The sequence below is a fragment of the Neovison vison genome, chromosome 9, assembly GCF_020171115.1.
Source record: "Neovison vison isolate M4711 chromosome 9, ASM_NN_V1, whole genome shotgun sequence".
Classification (NCBI taxonomy): Eukaryota; Metazoa; Chordata; class Mammalia; order Carnivora; family Mustelidae; genus Neogale; species Neogale vison.
In genome coordinates this window covers 11,504,933-11,526,388 of record NC_058099.1, presented here as the reverse complement: position 1 = coordinate 11,526,388, position 21,456 = coordinate 11,504,933, and the positions used below count along the sequence as shown (strand labels likewise).

General features: G+C 42.4%; 1 protein-coding gene across 2 annotated transcripts in view; it reads right to left on the bottom strand.

Annotated features, from left to right (window-relative positions):
- Positions 1–4,451: 4,451 nt before the first annotated feature.
- The window catches only part of LOC122917269 (spermatid perinuclear RNA binding protein), a 132,766-nt gene continuing 115,761 nt past the window's right edge, over positions 4,452–21,456 (bottom strand). The window contains exons 13-17 of one of the 2 annotated variants that reach the window (XM_044264951.1): positions 18,152–18,286; positions 17,811–17,951; positions 14,812–14,935; positions 10,502–10,546; positions 4,452–4,585 (exon numbers count right to left, since the gene is read on the bottom strand). In XM_044264951.1, coding sequence (XP_044120886.1) covers positions 4,581–4,585; positions 10,502–10,546; positions 14,812–14,935; positions 17,811–17,951; positions 18,152–18,286 — 450 coding nt within the window. In that variant the 3' untranslated portion in view covers positions 4,452–4,580. Of the gene's footprint in view, positions 4,586–7,304; positions 7,945–10,501; positions 10,547–14,811; positions 14,936–17,810; positions 17,952–18,151; positions 18,287–21,456 lie in introns of those variants that run through there. The other variant, XM_044264950.1, reaches the window with a different exon arrangement.

Sequence of the window (21,456 nt, the reverse complement as noted above, 5' to 3'; positions counted from 1 at the left end):
CACTGGCTGCGCACCTCCTTCCTGCCACACAGTGCTCCCCTCGCCTTCGTCCAGACGGCGCCCACTGCGTGCATGGTGTGATGGAAAGTAGCTTTAGCATCGAACACAGTGGGGTTTCATTCCTAACTCTAGTGCTTAACTCTGAGCCTCGGTATCTTCTGCTGTAAAATAAGAATCCTACCTCCAAGAAGCTTGTTGGAGAAGAATCTCCGAGTGCCTGGCCCACACAAGAGAGTATTTGAGCATTTCTTCCTTTTCTTTCTTCTGTTCCTTCAATCTACCGCTGCCCCCAGCCCAAAATAACTTACACGGAAGGCTGTTACTGACTTCATTCCCTGAAAACATTTAGCTGACAGGTAAAGGTGGGGACCATTCATCCCAACCTTCCGCAGGATCCAGGCAGGTGGAACCAGACCAAGACTGAGAGCCCGGGCCCCGAGGCAGTGCTAAGAGAACGCCCGCTCCGCAGCCAGGCTAATGTTACCTCCTGTGGACCAGAAGCAGCCAAGGAGGTACCTTCATACATCTCCCGCTGGGACGCGCTAACCAGTCTCCCTTAAGCTGCCTGGGCAGATGATTCCCCCCAACCCCCCGCCCCAGCAAAGGCAGCACAGTCTTCAGAAAAGGCAAAGTTCTGCCAAGTAAAGACCAAGACCCTCCTTAGAAGGACCAAGTTAAAACTGCCTGGTCAAGGCAGAAGGGGTGGTGGCAGTGGAGAGGGGGAAAGAAAATAGAAAAGAAAGGCCCTCCCTCAACCTTGGCTCAGTGAGGCAGTGATTCCTCCAAACAGCCACAGCTGTGGAACGCGGTGGCTTCTGCCAGGCCATTAGTTATGAGTATCTCTTGGATTCAAGAAAAGTCTTCCACTTTGGGGCTACAGTGAGAGAGCAGGTCTTTGGAGTTTCCCCTGGAGCTGGGGGCTGTTGAGTCCCCTCCTCTTCACTTACCATTGCAAACAATAAATGCCTTTGGTACAATTAAAAGAAAAAAAAAAAAACCCTCTTGACTATCATGCAAGTCTATCTTATTTGCCTTTAAAGGTAATGCTCAGTCCTTGTCTATACAGTTTTTATAAACTTAGAGCGTCACAGAATTCAACCTAAAAAGAGAACTCAGCTGTAATCCCCACCCAGCGTTCAGTACCACCTGCTCCCGGACAGGGACGCACGCTCCCGCCCACCCTCCCTCAGGGCAACCAAGCCCGCACAGAAAGAGACCGGAAGCTGTATAATAACCGCCGGCGCCCGTCTGACCATCTACCTGTCTTTCCTTTTCCAAAAAGAGGAAGAGATGGATGGACAGGCAGATGTGTTTTTTCTAAGATTCACACACACGGAAGGCCTCATGTAGTGACGAGTGCCAATTGTTCCAAAGCGCTAAAGCAGACTGGGAGAGAGACGCTGCAGGAATGCTGTGCAGAGAAGCATCGGCCTGCCAGACTGACTTCTAGAGAAGTCAGCGGCCTTCGAGGCATGCCACCCAGGCTCCTCTTTCTGTGGTTTATAACAACTTGCTTTCTACCTGCCAAACACTGGCGAGCTCTGGATATTGGCTTCCCATGCTCGCTGCAATCACACACCCCTTTTTCTCATTAATGCGCTGGGAAGAAAGCTGGAATCAGCAGGTTGATATTCTAAGCTCAGCCCTTTTGAAGTTCTAAGCACACTTACAGCCCCAAGCAAGTATTTCCAACTCCCTGGCAGGAGACCGGCCAGTGATTTCACCACCACCACAGAAACGCGAGCATTTTCAGTCAGCACGGATCTGCAGCGACCTCCCCACACTACCTCCCGCTAAGTGTTTGCTTTATGCTTCCTGTTTAGTCCCCAGATGCCAGGAGTCCTCTCTCAAAGTGTGGGAGCACCTCAAACCTATAAATACCAAGGAACCAAGGCAGCTCCCCCTGAGCAGGCCACGCACTGGCTTCTCCCCTACCTGCCGGCACAGTCTTGCTGCCTCCCTCACGTACCTTCTGTCCCTTCAGCCAACCGTGATAGGAACTGTCAACATTTCCTGAGTACTTACTGTGCACCAGGTACTATTCCAAGCACCTTACGTGAATTAACTCATCTCCTCCCCAAGCCTCATGGAATTTGCTGGAGGGAGAGAAATGCTTTGGCCCAGATTCCCACATGGTTTCTACTCCCTATTTCTAGCTATGCTGTAAAGCTTACATAACCTAATTTGCAGTATGGAGCTATTTTTTAAAAATCTCCAAAGATCACTGCATCAAGTATCAATGGAAGCTGTTAGCTCCTACCTAAAATGATAATGTGGGAAAGGATATCTATTCTTACAGCTAACTCAACTTCAGTTCTTGAAAGCGTCTTTCTGGAAGATGGGATGAGGAAGGGAAGAGAAAACTTCTTACGTAAGAAGTACTAGCGTGCGCTCCGTAAGCTCCCGCTGGAGACATCCGTGCTGCACCGCGTCCCCGCAGCAGGCAGTGACTTAACTCTGGCCGTTACTCGCCCACTACCTGTCTCCCTTCCAGGCCTCCTAGTAACACTGAGAAACCTCTGGTCACTGCAGGGCATCAGATCTTTATAGTTTGCAAGTACAAATACAGCAGGACGTTTCTTGCTCTGAGGACTTCAAGAGACCCTGCCCCCTGCTCCCCCTAACCCCCCCCCCCGCCCCCAGGACGCACAGGCCTAGGCTGAGTGGGAGGTACAGGAGGACCCTTCACAGAGCAGTCTGTTTTCAGCTTTAACTGCTCCTAATGTCCCGAGGTCCTCGGGCTCTGGATTGCTAGAAATCTAACTGCTGGGGGGCATGGGTGGGGGCGCATCTGCAAATCTTAGTTCATTCCCCTCCCTACTGAAGATTTGCCTCCACTGCAGTTATTAAAGAAATCTAACAAACAGGTAAGTTATAATGAATGATGATTAGAAGGGTAAAATTCCCCTCACTTGTCATCGAAAAAATGGTGTCAGTGTTTAAAGCAACCACTTTGGTCTCTGCTATACTATAAAAACTGCTTTAAAGGACTGGAATATTTGCTCTTCATTTCATTCCATTCACTTACTCGGAGAGAGGTCCATGAACATAAACCAGAGTTGGTTTCAGGCTCTCAAAACTGCCAGGGAAATATTTAAAATGAGTGGATTTCCAAATGATGGCCAGTTCAGTGATATCAGAGGGCCTACATTATTAAATAATTTATAAACTACTAACCAAGTTAATTATCTTCTGACACTGCTAATGCATCATTTGTCTCCCAACCTAGGAAGTTTATAATCGGCCCAATTCCACCAACAAGAAGACTCTCAAACTTGAAATGTTTTCACTGGGCAGAGACACTGTTTCGCTAGTACCCAGAGAAGGACCTGGCACATAGTGGGCATCTCGGCTGCTCGGTAAGGACTGGAATGGATGTAGTACTAGTCAGCTAGACCTCATACAACCGTCTATAGATGCCAAAACCACATTCGACGGAAGACAGATTTTGTACGGGGAAAAAAATGTTCCAGCAACCTTCAAAGTTAGTATTAACAAGAAAACTGCTACTTAGAGACATATAAAACATGAAATTCATTTTAATCTCTATATATCAAATATGGCCTCAGCAAAGAACATCTACCACATGTGAAATGTATTTGTGGGACACACTAAATGAAGCAGACCCTTACTAAAATATTTGGCCTAACCCTCCCATCTTTTAAATGAACCCCACGATGGCTGAGTCAGGTGGGAAACCAATCGTCCAGCTGCCTAGCCTGGAAGAGGCAGAGAGAAGCACTGCCTTCCATCTATTTGGTCTCTGCAGACTGGGTATTTACCACTCTGAGTCTTGCCAAAAGTTGGTTCTGCAAATAGCTTAACTCAATTACATATTCTTCCATAGTTACCTTAATATTTTGGTTTTTTTGTTTGTTTTCTATTGCTTTTTCTTTTTATGGCTTCTTGCTGCTGTTGTATTAGGACATACAACACAGATCAGAGATTTTCATTTCTCAGAAAAATTTCTCTCCTTGAGAAATTGGCACTTTGATCCTCCGTTTGTGTAACAGCTACGCATAAATGGGTCCTACCGGCAATGTTACCAACCTCGCGGCTTATAAAATTCCAGCACTTTGGCCAAAAGAGTGCCCTGACTCTTAGAAGACTCTTAAGTCTTCTTAGGTGAACTCTTCCCACCACCGAATTCTTTTATTTAAACAGCTCCATGTGTGTAATTCACATACATGTAATAGCGTAAGTTTCTACACACATATACACATTTAACTCGTAAAAGTGAAATGTCTCTCTTGAATAAAAAGTAATTACAAGGGTATTAAAACAAACGCTGAAAATAACTATTTTACATTTAGATCATAAAAATTTTAAAGGTAATATGATGACATAAGACCTAAGAGATCAAATACATCCTGTATGATTGTCATATATGCACGTTGTGTTCATTGACTTTTAGTTCTTTTTCTCTTTAATCAGAAAATAAAAGAGCTTACCTTTGTTTACTGAGCCCACAGCTTACAGTCACTAGATCTCAGCCTATTTTATACAAGTGATATGGCTACGGAGGTCCGAGGAGAACGAGAATAAAGTGAGATAAACGTGCTGAAAACTGCTTAAAAGTATTAACCTGAAATACACAGAGGGTCCAACACCAGTTTTAAAAATACATTAACGAGGTATTCCCAGCTCTTCAATTAATAACGGTGACTGACTGATTCATGATTTTCAAACATTCACCCGAATTTTAAAAAAAGAAGGAAAGGCTAATAGCAGGAAAATCTATCAGTGGTTTGTTCCCAGGTTAACGGTTTCAGAGAGACTACGAACGACTCGGGACCCCTTGCTGCACGCACCCTGCACTGCATCTAGTCAGCATGAGGTATGTCGGGAATCTACTGGACCAATTGCCTTGCACAAGAGAGGAGGTGGGCCTGCCGCCGGAGGAGACCGGCGCTGCGGGCCACACCCCTGGCTGGGCGCCAGCCCCCATGCAAAGAATATGGCTTCAAGGAGGACCCCTATCTCTGAGAAATTATAATAGCGCTAACTGACGCAGTCAGGAATGCAACTACCCAATGTATGTGCTACAAAAGTCTAAAAACTGTCGGGAGATAGCACAGCTCACACACGGAGTCGAAGTTCTACATTGGTCTGTAAACTCCCTGACAAGAGACTACTCTAGGCGGGGTAAGTACAGATATTGCTAGGTTCCCAAAGGAAAAGTTGTAAAACAGACACCGTGGCTTTGAATAAAGTATTGCTCTTCTTTAAAATGCTCAGTCATTGCTTTCCAAAAGAAGGTGTCAGAGTGGTGTATCTGAAAGCTGGAAAGCCTCAGGGGGTCACAATGCTCTTAAGACCAAGACAGAAATTGCCATTTCAAGCCAGACAACCTGATGGTTCTAGAAGTCAGAGAAGAAATCTTGAGGGCCCAAGTGAATAATAAGTGGCGCGACGCTCAGAGGCTGGCAATAGGGGCTGTCAATGAAAAGACCGCCTACAGTGGAGAAAAGAGCAGAGAAGCAACACTTGGTGTTAATGTCACAGAATTGGGTGAAGCCAAGAGCTTCATTTATATTTCTCTGCTCTTTCAGCTGTAAGTGGAATTTTCATTACAAAATGGAGGGGTGGGGAGGGCAGAAGGGGGGGATGGGGACACTTAATTCATTACAAAATTTCAACAGTTGAACTTGCATGGTTACCACTTCTAACAAAGGACTGACAGCTCAATTATTTTAAGTAAAGCAGAGAAATGTAAAAGTTTGCAGCAACTGGGCAGGTTTACAACATGGTTAGTAACTTCCAACAAACAACAAAATTAAAAAAAAAAAAAAAAAAAGACTTGGTAGAAACCATTTGAAATGACTGCCATCATGTTGGAAAACAGCACAGCTCCCTTTGCACCATCACAGAGGGGTTCAATGATGAAGCTGAGTCAGCTACTTCAAAAGAATTTTCTAAAGAGAAATCTCCAGAGAGATTCCAACTTGGAATGCAAATTTGACAATCAATTTCAAGTAACAATCCGGCTGCGGCTGCCAATTAATAATATTCCAAACACAGAGAGGACTATTGTAAATATTGAATTAATAAAAACTGGACACTACCAGCCATGCTTTTTCTTCTCAGTGATGGCTCTGTTTCATCCATAGGTCAGCAAAATGAATCAATGAAACATGAAAATCCCAGCTGCAATGGGCCCTCAGGTTTATCTCTAGCCACTAATGCACAGGATGAGAATGGTAAGTTCACAGCTATTTCTAGCAAGTGATGAGGTTTTATTAAAGTATCACCCACCACTAATAAAGACTAAAGGTCAAGGAGCAGAAGTAACAGGCCACTGTGTAAGAAATCCACATCTGAGAAGTGACACTAACGTTTATTTTAAATTGCCCGTCTCATTCTCATTTAGTGGTCCCAAAGAAATCTGGTACATAAATTTGCTGTATTTTGCGAAGCCCCTTCTCACTGATGGCCACTACTGGGCTCTGAGAAACAGAATTTAAGAGGGAAGAAGGAAGCTAATTCATACTAAGAACAGACATTTTTAAGACACAGCAACTTAGAAATCTCGACACGGGACCACACTGGTGCCTTCATGGGGGTGAGTACCTTAATGAAACCATTACCTTCTAGTAACATCATCGGCTCTCCAAACAAGGCGAGAATGCAGGGAAAGGCTCAGGTCTGCACCCTTTATAGGACAGCACAATGTTACTGACTGATCATATTTCACCAGCTTAATCAGATAAATTTTAAGAAAAACTTAAAAATAAATGCTGACCCATGGCTGAAACCTGTCACTTTTCACAGCAGCACTCAACAAGAACTGGGACGATCGAAGAGCAAGTTTTATGGGGACCCTGTTGCTGCTTTAGATTCTGATGTAATTGAAGAGGAAAAGAGACCTTTCAATGAATCCCAGAAAAATCGCTAATCTTCTATCTGCATGAAAAAAGCCAGGGAAGTGAACACAGTATCTTACAGAGTGAAGAAGGCCACAAGAACAAGAGAGGGTGATTGGTCGATTAATTTATTCTCTTTTAAAACTTGGAAATTAGGAAACTAAAATAATCACATTCCTCCTTCCCCATCTCTGGGTAGTGCCATCATTTTCAGAAGCAATGCTTGGATAACAGAATATACCTTTATCATGGGGATGCCCTCGTCCAGCAGTACAAAGGGCTTACAAAGTGAGTAGATTGGCTCAGACTAACAAATTGCCTTTGCTTTGTTTTAGCAGTTTCCTTACAAATGAATGGGTTTCTAGGGCTACGTTATTATTAGTTTTCAATTCCTTGTAATTTGATACCAAAACATATCAAAAATAATAAGCTAAAACAATATTCAAACCCATATTTTATTGGCTTTAATTACACACTTCAGTATTTACAAAGTTAAAGTTTAAATGAAAAGTCTCTATTGTATTAAAAAAAATAACTACAGCCCGAATTCAAGTGCCCTGGGGCAAATACATATCGATCAGAGCTAAGAATCAGTGACTGCATCAGGAACCAGGCAGTACTCTGTGTTACAACAAAGCAGTTTATTTGTGATCAGTGTTTGAGACTCTATACATCCTTCACAAATTTAATTTTACATAATCTGATACTCCTCTTAAAACTTAAACTTTGAACTGCTAGACTTATTTCCCTAGAACAGAAGGGCTGGTATAAGTTATTTTCCGGAAATGAGGTACCGTTTCACAGAACTAGTTTCTTTTTTGTTTGTTTTCAAGTTTTAGAGAACTAAATTTGCATTTGTTAAAATCAAAAAGTAGGAAAGATGTTCTTTACAAATAATTTTGATCAAGTATGTGTTCAAAGAAAGCAGGATAAAAAGGCTTTTTCTCTAACATTCTGTATTGTACTGGGTTTGTTGTTCAATAGGAATTAGCTTCTGTCATTTGCTAAAAGAATGAGTAGTGGGGAACAGGATATGTTGGGAATTTCATAACGGGCAACAGAACCATTCTCTTGGGTAAACCTACAGAGAGAAGAAACGGAGAGGACTCCAAATAAGTTTAATAATCCAATAAAAATTTCAGGAAAAAAAAATCTTACAGTAATGATCATTAACCTTTTCCAGATTAGTCAGTCAACATGAACCATTTTGGAGGAGACCCACAAACCTCTCCTGTTTTGAAATTGCTAATATTTTGATAATTAGTATTTTCCACTCGAAATTAAGATGGCTATGTCGCAGGAAGAATGATATTCAGAAAGTAATTTCATTTGTGTGAGCGGCCATGAATTCTCAATACCAAAAGCAGTGCTCTTGATACATATTCTAACGGGACTCCAGAAATTCATAATCGTTCTCAGTTTGGCACATCACACGTTGTAGGAGAAACAGGGATGACTGTCAAGACTCAAAGCACAGCTTTCTGTGCAGGCCTCAGCTCCCCGGAAACACAGCTCCAACTGGAGTCGTGACCGGGTGTTTGATCTTCTTAATGGCTGCCGCGGGTATTGGCATGGCAAATCTGGAAAGATTAACTACTTTCTTAATTTTGTAATAAACGAGTTCTTGTGGCCTCACAAACTTCTGCATACTCAAGCATGATTTGAAATCTGCTCCTGTCTCTAGTCTAGTCTTTAACCTACGGAGAAATCACAAAGCAGCAACAGCAGGTATTCAAGAGCACCAGATGATCAGAGGGAAATTACCCCACATGCAACAGCTTTACAAAGGCCAAAAGACATATTTACCTTACAGCCAAAATAAAGCATTGTTTTAGTAGGTTGGCATCACAGTAACATTTAAAAACCAAATCTTTTATGTGAAAAATGGGGGCATCAAATTTCACCAGCTTTGGAAGTCAGTTATATGGCACATGGAAGGGAGGAGCCTTCTGAAGTGGGGGCTCAGAGGCCGCAGGGTGAAAGTACAATGTTAGAGGAAAGGGAGGAACAAGAGAGAAAAATTAAAAAGACCGAGGAAAGACATGAATGCAGCTTAAAGCCCAGACATACCCATGTTTTAAAGAGAAAAAATTCAGCCCTATTAAACTGTACTAAAGAACGTGAGATTTACGATGTCTGGACGAAAGACACGGAATTGACAACCGACCCTAGCAGGCAGGTGCACTGGCGCGCACACAAGACACACCACAATGGGACCAGTGAGCCAAAATGTATTCGGATCAACTGCCCAGACCTAATTCACAGGAGGGAGGAGGTGGTCAGGGGACCCAGAAGTTGGCTGCATGGTAAAAGCAAATGGCCAAAACAAAAGGAGCTAGAGAATTTGAATTTAGAGGAAATTCCGGGTAAAAACATTTTCTCAATGAGTTCTCAATTCCTAGTCACCCCACATCTGGGGACCTGGGGACCAAACCTGAGTGTTCCAGAGGAGACATTCAGGTGAAGGATGAAACCCCAGACTTGGCATTTTGCCATAGAGAAGACTCACCCCAACTGTTTGACCCTTGCAGCTTCCCCACATTTTCCCAGACTATCCTAATGGGGAAAGTGGTCAAACTGTTCATTTTCTCTTTATTTTTACAGTTATGAAATCAAATGCAGCTTCCACTTAGCAGTGTTTTAAGGACCCAACATTTTCATCTGAACAAAAAGGGAAAAGCTGATGCATGAAGAGAGAAAGCATTATGAAGGGTCCTGAGGCTTGTGTGGAGGACTAACACCACAAGGAGTGGGACATTCAAGGTCCTTCCCCAAAGTGCACGTGCACGCCGAGCCCAGGGTCGCACCGATACGCACTCACACATGCACAAGCACACACTCACGCTCGTGCGCACACACACTCTCTTCTTCTCTCAATGGCAAACATCCTGCAGATGGCTGACCTGGAACATGTAGCGCCTGAGTTAGAGAAAATGTCTAAAAGGGCATATCACTGACTCCAAACCTACTGCCTCCATTGCCACATAAACCTCATTCAAAAGTTATCCAAAGGGCCACTGAGATCCATTTCTGCGTATGCTTTCATTTTTAATTTTTGGAGGGAGAGGAGACGCTCCTATGATTTTGTAGCATGTACCACAGACTCTGGGCGGGAAGCACGTCAGTGACACTGCCGGTGACATGCGTCACCATGCTAGGGCCCATTTATACCACTTCTAAAGCAAAATTTATGGAAAGGGACGATGGCTACAAATTTGAAGTGAATATTTCCTAACCCTAACTCAAGTCACCAGACGGTTTCAAGCCAGAAACTTCAATGCAGCCATGTAACCGGCGAGCAGTCAAGCTGGAAACCGGGTATGGCCCTTCAGTAGCCTTTGAATGGAGTATCAGTTGGCTGTAAGAAGAACTACTTAAAATATTTAATTTCAATATGGTCAGAAACAGGCAATTAGAACAAGCAGTCCTTCAATCAGGCAAAGCAGAGAGAAGAGCAACTCCAACCAAACCAAGAACCACAAGGTTGTGGCGTTTTCAAAGGGAATTTAAGTTGGGTCACTAGAATGAACAGGTCTGAGATCCTCCGATTCATTTAAAGAAACCCTGGACACAAACTGTGCTTTAGATTGCTGTGACAGCATTGCTAAGAGAAGAAATAAGAAAGATGGTGTACATACCATAGGCAGGGGCAGCTGTGCTGTAACCATACGGTGCTCCATAGCCTAGTGCAAAGAAGAAGAAAGCAGATCAGTTCAGAGCAAAGGGCAACCAATCGGTACTCGCCCCATTCAACAGTACTGCCTGGCCCAGCACCTTGGGCCCTGAGGACTTCTTCCAGATGTTGGATGAATGAGAACTATTCCCAGAATGGCCAAACCCTCCATTCCTGCTTAACATGGAAGCTCTCCCCCATGACCTACAAGGTTCTCCTGACCTACCAGAATACCCTGTCTTTCTCTTTGCACTTATGACACTGTGTTATAATTATCGACTCCTTGTCGTGTCCCTACTCGAGTGACAGACACCAAGTCTTAGACATTTTTTTTACCACGTCAACTTAGCAGAAGGTCTGGCACACATACTAACCACTCACTAAATATAATCTGTTGAACAAATTTGTCTCCTCTCCCTGAACTTAGAATCACTCAAGTTAACCAATTTCTTTAAAGCTGGAAAGCAGAACTTCCCAGGTCTCTTCAGAAAATAGTGACAGGACAGGCTGAGGCCTCAAGTGCTGCTGAATGGGCATGTGGATCGGGTTGTGGGCTTGAGGACAAGGTCCATGTCTCCTTGTATCTGACTTCCTGATCCCAGCTCAGTCTCTCAGTAAAATTGACCAAACTGACATTAACATCTGGTGCCTATGAGAAAGGCTCATATTGTCCATCTGAAGAACAGTGAAGCTTTTGAGCCAATCTGTTCTGGAACTGGTTTCTTATATGTCCTTAAACATGTAATTTCTGAGTTGCCTTTTCACGCCTGTAAAATGAAAACTCTTCTAAGCTACTTTATCTAGTGTTGTAGGGATTAGAAATACAGTGCTAATAGAAGCCATAATGTTTAATCTTCCAATAAAACAACTTTAAAAATATAAATACTAAATTGCTTGGGTAAATCTTTAGGGAAAATTGGGTTCTAAAACAGAACGAAATCTACATGGGCCCTTCACACTGTACCTAAAACAAATCAAGCCTTTTTAACATTACAAGCCCTTTTTCTATAATCCTTTCTGCTGCTTGCAAGGACTTTTTTCTTCTTCTCTAGCTGCCCAACCGCAACACATTCTATAGATCAGGACCAAGTATCACCTCCTCTGTGAAGTCTCCTGGGTTTGCTGTTTGCTCCTTTGTGCCCCTCCCTCCGCAATGTTACAGCCTGCATCATAGCGCAGTGTTGATGCAAACATTCGTTCCTACCCCATATGACTTTCTGAGCATTCAGCAGGGCACATGCTAGTCACCTTCAAATGCCTGGGCCCAAATCTCTTGCTTGAAGCAAAACACTCAAATGTATGCTGAATAAGTAAACTGCTTTCAGGGACTAACAGAAACATTTCCTGAGAGATAGAAATTTTCACTTTTTAGTCTATACTTAAGTCACATAAACTGCGCATAATACAATGTAGCCTTAGTCTTTAGTCTTAATTGGAGTCTTTAGTGCTCCCTAAATCCTAGATTTCAAGAGGATACGATGCAGCTAAAAGAAGCAGCAGGAAATATACAGTAGGAACTGAGGCCAAGAGAGAAACTAATACTTTAAAAAGTTTGCATATCACATCTATTCCAGGAAAAGGTAGCCAGCTGGATGACTAAAGTTACAGTTTTAAGGGTTTAACCAAAACCTCCTTAAAGAGCGAGAAAACTACAACCACTAAGCTGGCCAGTGACCAGGCTGTAGGGTTTGAACCCCGACTTCACTATCACTAGGCAAGGTGACTTTGAGCCTGTTATGTCATCACCCTGTAACTGAGCGGGCAGGGGATGTAATTGAATAACGTACGTACAAATACTTACTACAGTCCCTGCTGCACAGAATACACTCCGCAAATGGCATATAACCTATTCATAATCTAATTGACCTAATCTGAATCTTCTCTGGGCTATAAAAGAACTTCTTTTTTAAAAGCTTCACGAGATAGGCCTTTCACAGAGGTCAATGCGATGACATAAGAGAAAAGCTACTATAGACAAGCATCCGCGCGCGCAGACACACACACACACACACACACACACAGAGCCTTTCCCAAAGACTGCCCCTAGATGATGGCTGGGAGGTAAGCGTCCATGACCAGGTGACTGCCGGTGCTCTCAGACAGAGGAAGCCCCTGCTGAACATGTAATCAAAGGCAAGCAAGTTCATCTCGATAACTTGCCTATTATTAATACAAGCTGCTTTCTTGAAATAATGATCGAACGAGGCAAAAGAATATTCATTATCAGTAGAAACAGTGAGATGCCCACAAGAGTGTCTTAACTTGGGACCTATAAACAGAACCAAACTACAATGAACCTTTTCCTCTGCCATCTCCCTCCCACCTTCTCGTCCTTCAGCATTCTCCATCTCCTTACACGGCACAGTCATTGACCCAGTTCCTCTTGCTAAAAAAGCTGGGAGAAATCCTTGAAACCTCCCTCCTTTTCATTCTCCACATGAAATCCATTAATTGTGCTTCTCAGTCTGTCTTTAATGTGGTCGCTTCTTGCCACCCATCTGCTTCCCTGCACACCTGGGGATACCTGCACGGTCTCTGGCCTGAGCTAGGAGTTTATTAGAACCTTCTAACTTGTCTTCTCACATCTACTTCTGTACCTACAATCCACTCTTCACACTACTGACAAGGATCTTTACAGGAAAGTCTGATGTTGGCATCTCTCCCCTTAGAACCCTTCACGACTTTCCACTACACTTAGCATTCTAAGGCCAAAACCCACACCTTGGCCTCTAGGACTGGGTTGAGTGTCTAACTTCAGCTCGAATCACTCCCTGTCCCTGTCGTTCCTCTCCTCACCAGCCCCCACCCAAAGCACACACGAGAAGACATTCCTCTAATCCTTCTCACCCGTCAAGTTCCCTGGACCAGCGGTGTGCTTCCTCTGTGTACAACACTTGTCCAGCCTCGTCTTCTCCAGGTTAATGTCTCCTCATTCTCTAAAGCTCAGGTCAGGTGACACTTCTTTGGGGGAGGCCTTCAGGCCCCAAAGCCTAGACCCAGTTTCTCTTGTTAAATTCTCTCACAGAACATACCCTTGTCCTTGATCACAACTTTCTCAGTTGATAATTGTGACTATGTGATCAGCCTATCTCACCTTAAGATCATAAGCTGCACAACAGTAAAATCCCGAAGCAGGCACATGTTACTTCAGTGAGCAAATATATTCATTACAGGACACATCTTTCAGGGATCAACTCCTACAAGTATAATCCTAAAACCATAAAACCCACAGAACTTCCCGAATAGCCTATTCTAACTCTTTCTTAAAGAAAGAAAGAGAGGGAGGAAGAAGAAAACACATACACAATCTAAGTGAACTTCTTAGCAATGTTACATAAAAAAATAATGATGGGATAAGATCCAATCCTTCAGAGAATTTCACCCCAATCAACAATTATAAGCAGTCTACTTGCTAAGTGAAAAGTTCCATACGTTCAATATGGTAGACGACCTGACTTTAATGAGACCGTTCTACACCTACTGCTGCAATGACGTAAGTATTAGAACAGAAGGCAGAAGGAGGGCATCTTTTCCCATCTCCCTCAAGCCATGTGGTGAAATGGAAAGAATATAAGCTCTAGAACTGCAAACACCTACATTCAAATCTCTGCTCTGCTGTTTGCTACGTCTCAGGCTGAGCCAGTTGCCTTCTCTCATTAAACCTTAGTTCCCTCACCTAGGAAATGGAAAGTACTTCTACTTGAGGAAACACTGTGAAGATTAAAAAACAATTAAGTGAAATCATATACGCCAAAGTATCTGTTGTATAGTAAGCTCTGGATAAACAAGTTTCCCTTTTTCTCTTTTTACACTTCTGTAGACCCTCGCTGGATCCCACACACCGAGTTCAAGAAACGCTGTTACTGCCAGGCTACACCGCAGGGAGGGAGTCTCTGCGCCGCCTTCTTCCTCTCCTGTCACACCCTCCCACCCTCCACCTCCCGCTGAATGCACCCCACTCGCCCGTGTGCCCTCCTCAATCTGCGGAGTATTTATTAGCTTCCTCATTGTCAAAATATGTCCCCTCAACCAAATGTAATATTCCTCCTCTGTCACCTCCCTCCAGGACGCCTCCAGTCACTGAGCAGATTCCAGGAGAAAACCTGGACTCTGTGATATTCTGTAGCTTCTCTTCTTCTGAACGTCCAAGCACACCCATCTTACACCTGTGTTATGTTTCCAGGGATCGCGTATCTCCCCGGAGAAGAAAAGACCTGCTCTTCTTCAAAGTCTGGCCCCGACGAGGAGGCAGGCCTCTTACAGGCTATACTCTACCTGGAGCTATGTAGCCAGGAGCAGCTGTAGCCCCAACAAAAGCTCCCCTTGTTAGAGTTCCTCTTCCTCTGCCCCGAACAGCTTGGACTGCTGCAGACACAGCTGTATTCACAACACCCTTTGCCTGTTAAAAATAACAGATTTTCATTACTGAGAGAAATAGGAACTAACATCCCACCATCCCTCTAATGCACAACCTATATGAGAAACTTGAGCCTGCAGATGAGTCAGTGAGTCATCTATGACCTTGAACCTTTAATTTATCATCTGTAAAATAAAAATGACACCTACTTTACAGAGCTGTTCTGAAGAATATTCGGGCACATAAAAGTATGCAAATAACTTCTCCTTTCACTTAAGGGTTACTCAGAAAGAGTTCATTTTCTACACACAAATTTCAGTAGTCAAATTACATCTGTTGTATTTCAGGCCTAACTAAAGTAATCACAGACACTTGATACCCAGGTCTAAAATCCACTGAATTCTCCTCCCAGAGACAAAAACTACACAACCAACCACCAAGAATTATCTGTGAACCTGAGTCGAGTTTTAAAAAAAAACCAGAACTATGAAGGAAGACCAAAAATGAAAACTCCAGGAAAAGTCATGTGATTTGTGTCTACATCTTCTGCTCATGTATATGTGCGTGTATGTATATACATGTACCAATCATTAAATAAACACTGCCTCTGAAGTGCCCTCTTGCTCTCAAATGCCATGGGACTCTGGTAAAATCATAAATCTCTATGTCTATCAGAGTCTACCACTAATTATACAATGAGGATAATGATATCCTCTTTGTTTTACTTCAGAAGAGAAAAGGCCATTGAGAAAACAGCAAACTCTGAAAAGCAGACTAGATAAGGATAAACAGAACAGAGGGCTGCTAAAACATCCCTTTCCAAAACTGAAATTTTAAGAAAACCAAGAACACTTAGTTTTCAATGAAATGTTTTATTTATTTTTTTAATATAAAGACACAACAGGGGCATGTGGGTGGCTCAGTCATGAAGTGTCTGCCTTCAGCTAAGGTCATGATCCCGAGGTCTTGGGATCGAGCCCCGTACTGGGCTTCCTGCTCTGCGGGAAGCCTGCTTCTCCCTCTCCCACTGTCCCTTTGCTTGTGTTCCCTCTCTCATTGTCTGTCTCTCTCTGTCAAAAAAATAAACAAAATCTTTAAAAAAAAAAAAAAGACAAAACAAAAACTCAAAAAACTACCACAACTCCCTCCTATAACCAAGGTGCAGAGCCTCAGAGCTCACAGTGGAATAAAGTCAACGGTATCTCGAACAGCTTAAACATTCAGAGCATACACACATTGATCTCATGCTGAAAAGCCATCATCTTTTATTTCTCATGAGAACACCTCTACCACTAGCATAACTGGGGAGAAGATAGTTTCAAGGTCAAATGGATCATGCACAGGGAACAGCCATTTTTCTGTTTGGCTGGGGGGAGAAAATGCAACCCACACATCCAAAATAGACTGCCTCCTGGCTGTCAAGCATATTGAACACAAGAGTTTTAGAGCTTCTAGTATGGAAAATTTCTAAAAATGGGTGAACCTCATGTAGAAAACTTTTTTTTTTTAAACACAGTTTAGTCCAAGTAGTCAGGAAGTAACAATCTGGTGGGAGCAGAGTGACTTCACACAAATCAAACTCATGTCTACTAGAACCAAACTTAACTAATACCTAGTAAGTATTTGCACTCGCTTTCTAAACTCTAACATTAACTGACCCAATACAAGATGTAACTCATGGTAAAAAACACTAAAACAAACAAGGCAACAATTATCTTTCTACTAATTTAGCACATTTCCTGGAAGGTTTTAGGGAAATAAACCAATTCTTCTCTCTCCAAATGTGTATCAGGGCAATTTAAACGCTTTATTTGTATTTCATCTCAATAAAAGTTATCCTTGGTTATATTTTGAATCCTAGAATGTAAGCAATGTTTATTACAATAAGTACAAGACAAGACAAATGTCTAAGATGGCTATAATACGCAACAGAATGCCACGGTCTTTGGAAGGAGAAGAATCTAGCTGAAAGAGATCCTACCATCAGTTAGCTGTGGTACTGAGGGCAGTGTCTGTATCTCTTCACGCCTCATTTCCTCATCTATAAAACAAGATCAACTCTAGCCAGAGTTGCACTCAGCTTATATGAAAGAAACTAAACAAACTGTTTCATTCAGAATCTTAAGTAATCTTCCTCCATTAGTCTAAACATTTTTAACCCACTCGTTTCTATCACATCCTCTATTCAGACATTACTGCCCCAGCACTCTCCACCGGGGAGGGAACTATCTTATATTTAACAATGTATCTCTTTTGCCCTCATAATCATGCACATAGTATAGGACTAGAAAATATTTTTGAATGCATAAATGAATGAAGACTCTGTTGTCCAAAAGCATGTAATTAGGAGCCCATCTTTCCTAAAGACTTTCTACAGTCCTGAGCCTTCAGCAGGACTGACATGTCCATGTCAGGAATGAACAGAAGCTGTATTAGGCCAAGTTTTACTGTGGCACCCCCAAAGAAAAACACAAAATAAATAATGCAAAAGGACAAAACTGGAAAGGAAATGGAAGTGCCTCTTCAGACTCTGACGAAAGTGAGACCCTACACTCTTGGCAGTTTCCCTAAACAGATGCTAACCCCTCATTACAAGTCCAGATCCCTCAAGGCTCGACCTGACCAAGAGTGACTGGAAGCCCCCAAATAATGCTAATACCTTCTTTTTAATATATAATTTGCCTATGAAGACCACAGAACAGGGAACATTACAGTATTCATGATCTAACCCAAAGAAACCCAAAGTAGTCAGGAAGTAACAATCTGGTGGGAGCAGAGTGACTCCACACAAATCAAGCTCTTGTCTACTAGAACCAAACCCAAAGAAAAGGCCAAGTGCAAGAAAAAGAAACAACTTCAGGAAAAGCTAAAGTGGCACCAAGAACAGAAAAGGAAATTTAATTTTGGTAACTCATACCTGAGGGATAATCTTCTTTTTCTTATTATTTGCTGCATTGGGTCCAGAAAACAGCTTCTCCAGGGCAGCTAAAGCTGCACTTGCCTTTGCCACTTTCTTGTTTGGACCTGCACCTCTGAATTTCTGTCCATCTACTTCTACCTAAAATCAAGAACAACACTCTGCAATTATCCCATGCAATTCCTCTGTGTAGTTTTAATTTAAATGTAACACAACACAGAAAACACCAAAAGTCAAACAGTGCCACAAGAATTAACTCAGACTATATCTTTTTTACATATAACCAAGGACAGCCTATGTCTGCGAGGGAAAGCACAGTCGGCCTGAATGTGGATACACACCTCCATTACAAAGCGTTTGTCATGGCTTCCACCAGTCTCCGAGATGAGTTCATACTTAAGACCTCTTCTTTTTTCATTGAGCTCCATGACCGGATTTTTGCCACTTGCTGTGAGGATAGGGCCCTGAGTTCTGACCTAAAAGGAGGTTCAACCAAGTAAGATTTTAAAGTATTAAATTTCTTATTGATATAATTATACTATGTTTTGCTTGAAAAGAGGCTCAAAAATTACACTTTAAAGCATTTATAGACTAGGATGTGATCACCTCTACATACAAAAGTTTCTAAAGGTATAGAAACTCCATAAGCAACAAACATGGCAGTCAGTCATCCAGCCAGCCTGCCCCTAAAGCCGGGCAGTCTCAACACTGTTCAAGAGCAATGTGGCCTCGCCATTACATGGTACTCTAGGATCTGCTCCGTGGTGTTCATGATCTAAGAATAAAACTTTAAATGACTAACAAAGTGGACGAACAGTTGAGATTCACCTGACACCTGAGTATTCACTGATTTTCATCTTGAGGGTTATGAAGAAATAACTCAGTTTGGGAAATGGGAAGAAAATGTTCCTACACAGCTCTCAGTTTTCTCAAAAGAGACTTACGGGCACCTAAGGTAAAAACAGTAGGCTACAGACTCTGGATTCTCAAATTTAAAAATAAGAATAAAAACAGTCACTCCTTGCTCAAAGGAGCTAAAGTATAGTGGGAGGGACAGACATAATCACTGTAAAACAGTGTACTTTATAGAACAGATGTATGTAATGGAAACAGAGAAGCAGCACTCATTTTCTAGGGCAATCAGGATAGTTTTCCTGGAAGTGACATTCAAATCTGAGCTTAAACCTTTAAGAGGTGGAAACTAAGGAGAAGGGCAATCTTGACAGAAGAAACAGCCATGGAAAGGCCCAAGAGAAGAAAAGAACATCTGTTCAGGCAATGGCAAGAAGCACAGTTTGGCTGTATAAGGGAGTGAGCACAGGAAGATAGGACCTGTCTAGAAATGCCCTTAATGGCGCCAATTCATAAAGGACTTTGCATGCCATGCAAATGAACTTTGCCTTTGTATGAATTGTGGGAAGCCACAGAGGGACTTTAATCTAGAAAATTCAGGGTTAGATTTGTGTTATAGAAAAGTCATGCCAGGAGTGGCAGAAAGAACTGACTAGAGGAAGGATTAAGACTAGAGTAACGGAAAAAAAAAAAAAGGAATTCATCTGAGAGTGTGAAGCCTCAAATGACGAGAGAGTGCAGCACCAAAAATAAAACAAACCACAAAATACTGCACGTATAATTTGGAGAAAGGAGAGACCCAAAGCCTGAGCACTTTTTGAGGTCAGAGATCATGTTTTTAATTCTACCATAGCAATTGCTCAAGAAATGTCGTACAAAGAAATGAATGCCCTAGCGGCACCTGGGTGGCTCAGTCAGTGGTTAAGTGGCTGCCTTCAGCTCCAGTCCTGATCCCAGAGTCCCCGCTCAGCTGGAAGTCTCCCTCTCCCTCTGCCCCTCCCCCCCTGCCCATGCTCTATCTCTCTCCCCCCCAAATAAATAAAATCTTAAAATAAAAAAAGAGAAAGAAAGAAAAGAAAGAAATGAATGTCCCAAACAATTATTATGTATACAAACCCAATGGACAGCAAGATTCTCTTAAACTATTCTATGCTGATTTGATAAGTGGTTAATGCTGTAGGGAAAGAAATGAAATACTGGACAACTTTGCAAGACAAATTTAATAAACATGCCTAGGTCTTCTGCAATTAAAAAAAAAAACTCACTTCTTGAAGAGTTATTGTAATCTACATTTTTTAAAATTTCAAAGCAAATTTCTAGTCTTCATCTTTAAAAGTAATGAGTAATTTGTGAAACTAGGTCTATGGTAATCACTCTCTGCTTTCCAAATCTGAAATCACTTTTATAAAAATGAGTCAAGACATACAAACATTTGCATTTTAATATTTTAATTTTAAATGAAGAATAAGGGGTTTCTTTCCCCCAACCTCCATGCCATTACTACATCACCTAGAAACGAAGCATACACGTATTCCTACCAAAGGCACCAGACATGCACGTGGCTATCAGTGCAGCCTACACTGCTCTCTCTCTCTCCCTAATTCCCCTGAACTTAACAGTCTCAGCTCATAATTAATGAGCTCTTTCTTCTCTAAGTATTTGTAACACTGCCAGAAAAATATCTTGCCCTGCCTGTGACTATCACCTGTGAATGACTGGTGAAAAGCCACCTGAAAAGCCAGGTGCCAGGGCTCCTCCACAGCATCCCATGAAAAGTCAGACGAGGGCAAATGGGTGGCTCAGTGGGTTGAGCCTCTACCTTCGGCTCAGGACATGATTTCAGGGTCCAGGGATCAAGCCCTACATGGGGCTCTCTGCTCAGCAGGGAGCCTGCTTCCCCCTCTCTCTCTGCCTGCCCTCTCTGCCTACTTGTGATCTCTCTCTCTGTATAAATCAATAAAATCTTAAAAAAAAAAAAAAAAAAGTCAGACGAGGCTTCCATAGGCCTCAGCCTCCAACTTTCCCCACACACTGGCCCACCTGGCACCTCTCAAACCTGTACTTTCACAGTCCCAGGTCATCAGACCTCCTATTCCTTTGACCCCAAACGCCTTCTTTCCACCTCTTTTCCGCATAGCAAAATCCTACACATCACCTCAAACTTCACTCACATTTTACTCCCTTTGATTTACAAGTGTCTGGGTTTCCTGATCAATTCTTCTTTTGAGATTTTTACATTATTATGTTCACTTTGCCATCATAGTACTTATCACATTACATTATAATTAGTTATGGAGATCTCCTTTGTGCTTCCAGCCTGAGAACATTTTAAGGCTCTGGACGCAACTTCTGCAGCATCTGGCAGTAGCAAGCACTACAAAAGGTTTATAGACTGAAAATATCACGGCCCACTAAGTGTTTGATAAATACTCATTCCCACAAATGAAAAAGAAAATTTTTTAATTTAATGTAACCTCTTGCTGTTACTTTAGAGCCAATATTCCTTATGCAGAATGCAGTAAATAAGGGCTCCATGAATTCCCAAAAATGCTTTCTAGTCAGTACTTAGATTTCTGTCCCATTCTATTATCTATGGCAATAAGCTCATTTGTTAGAACTTACTCAGAGTCTGAGGAACATCCCAGATCAGGCTATGCCTTCCTCAAGGCTAGATCGGCTCCATGATGACCCACTGCCTCCCAGAGCTCGGCACAAACTTCAAATAATCCTAAATTCCTCTGCTAGACCTTCTGGTTTTTCACTGTTTAGTTATTGTTGATACATTTTAACTGTG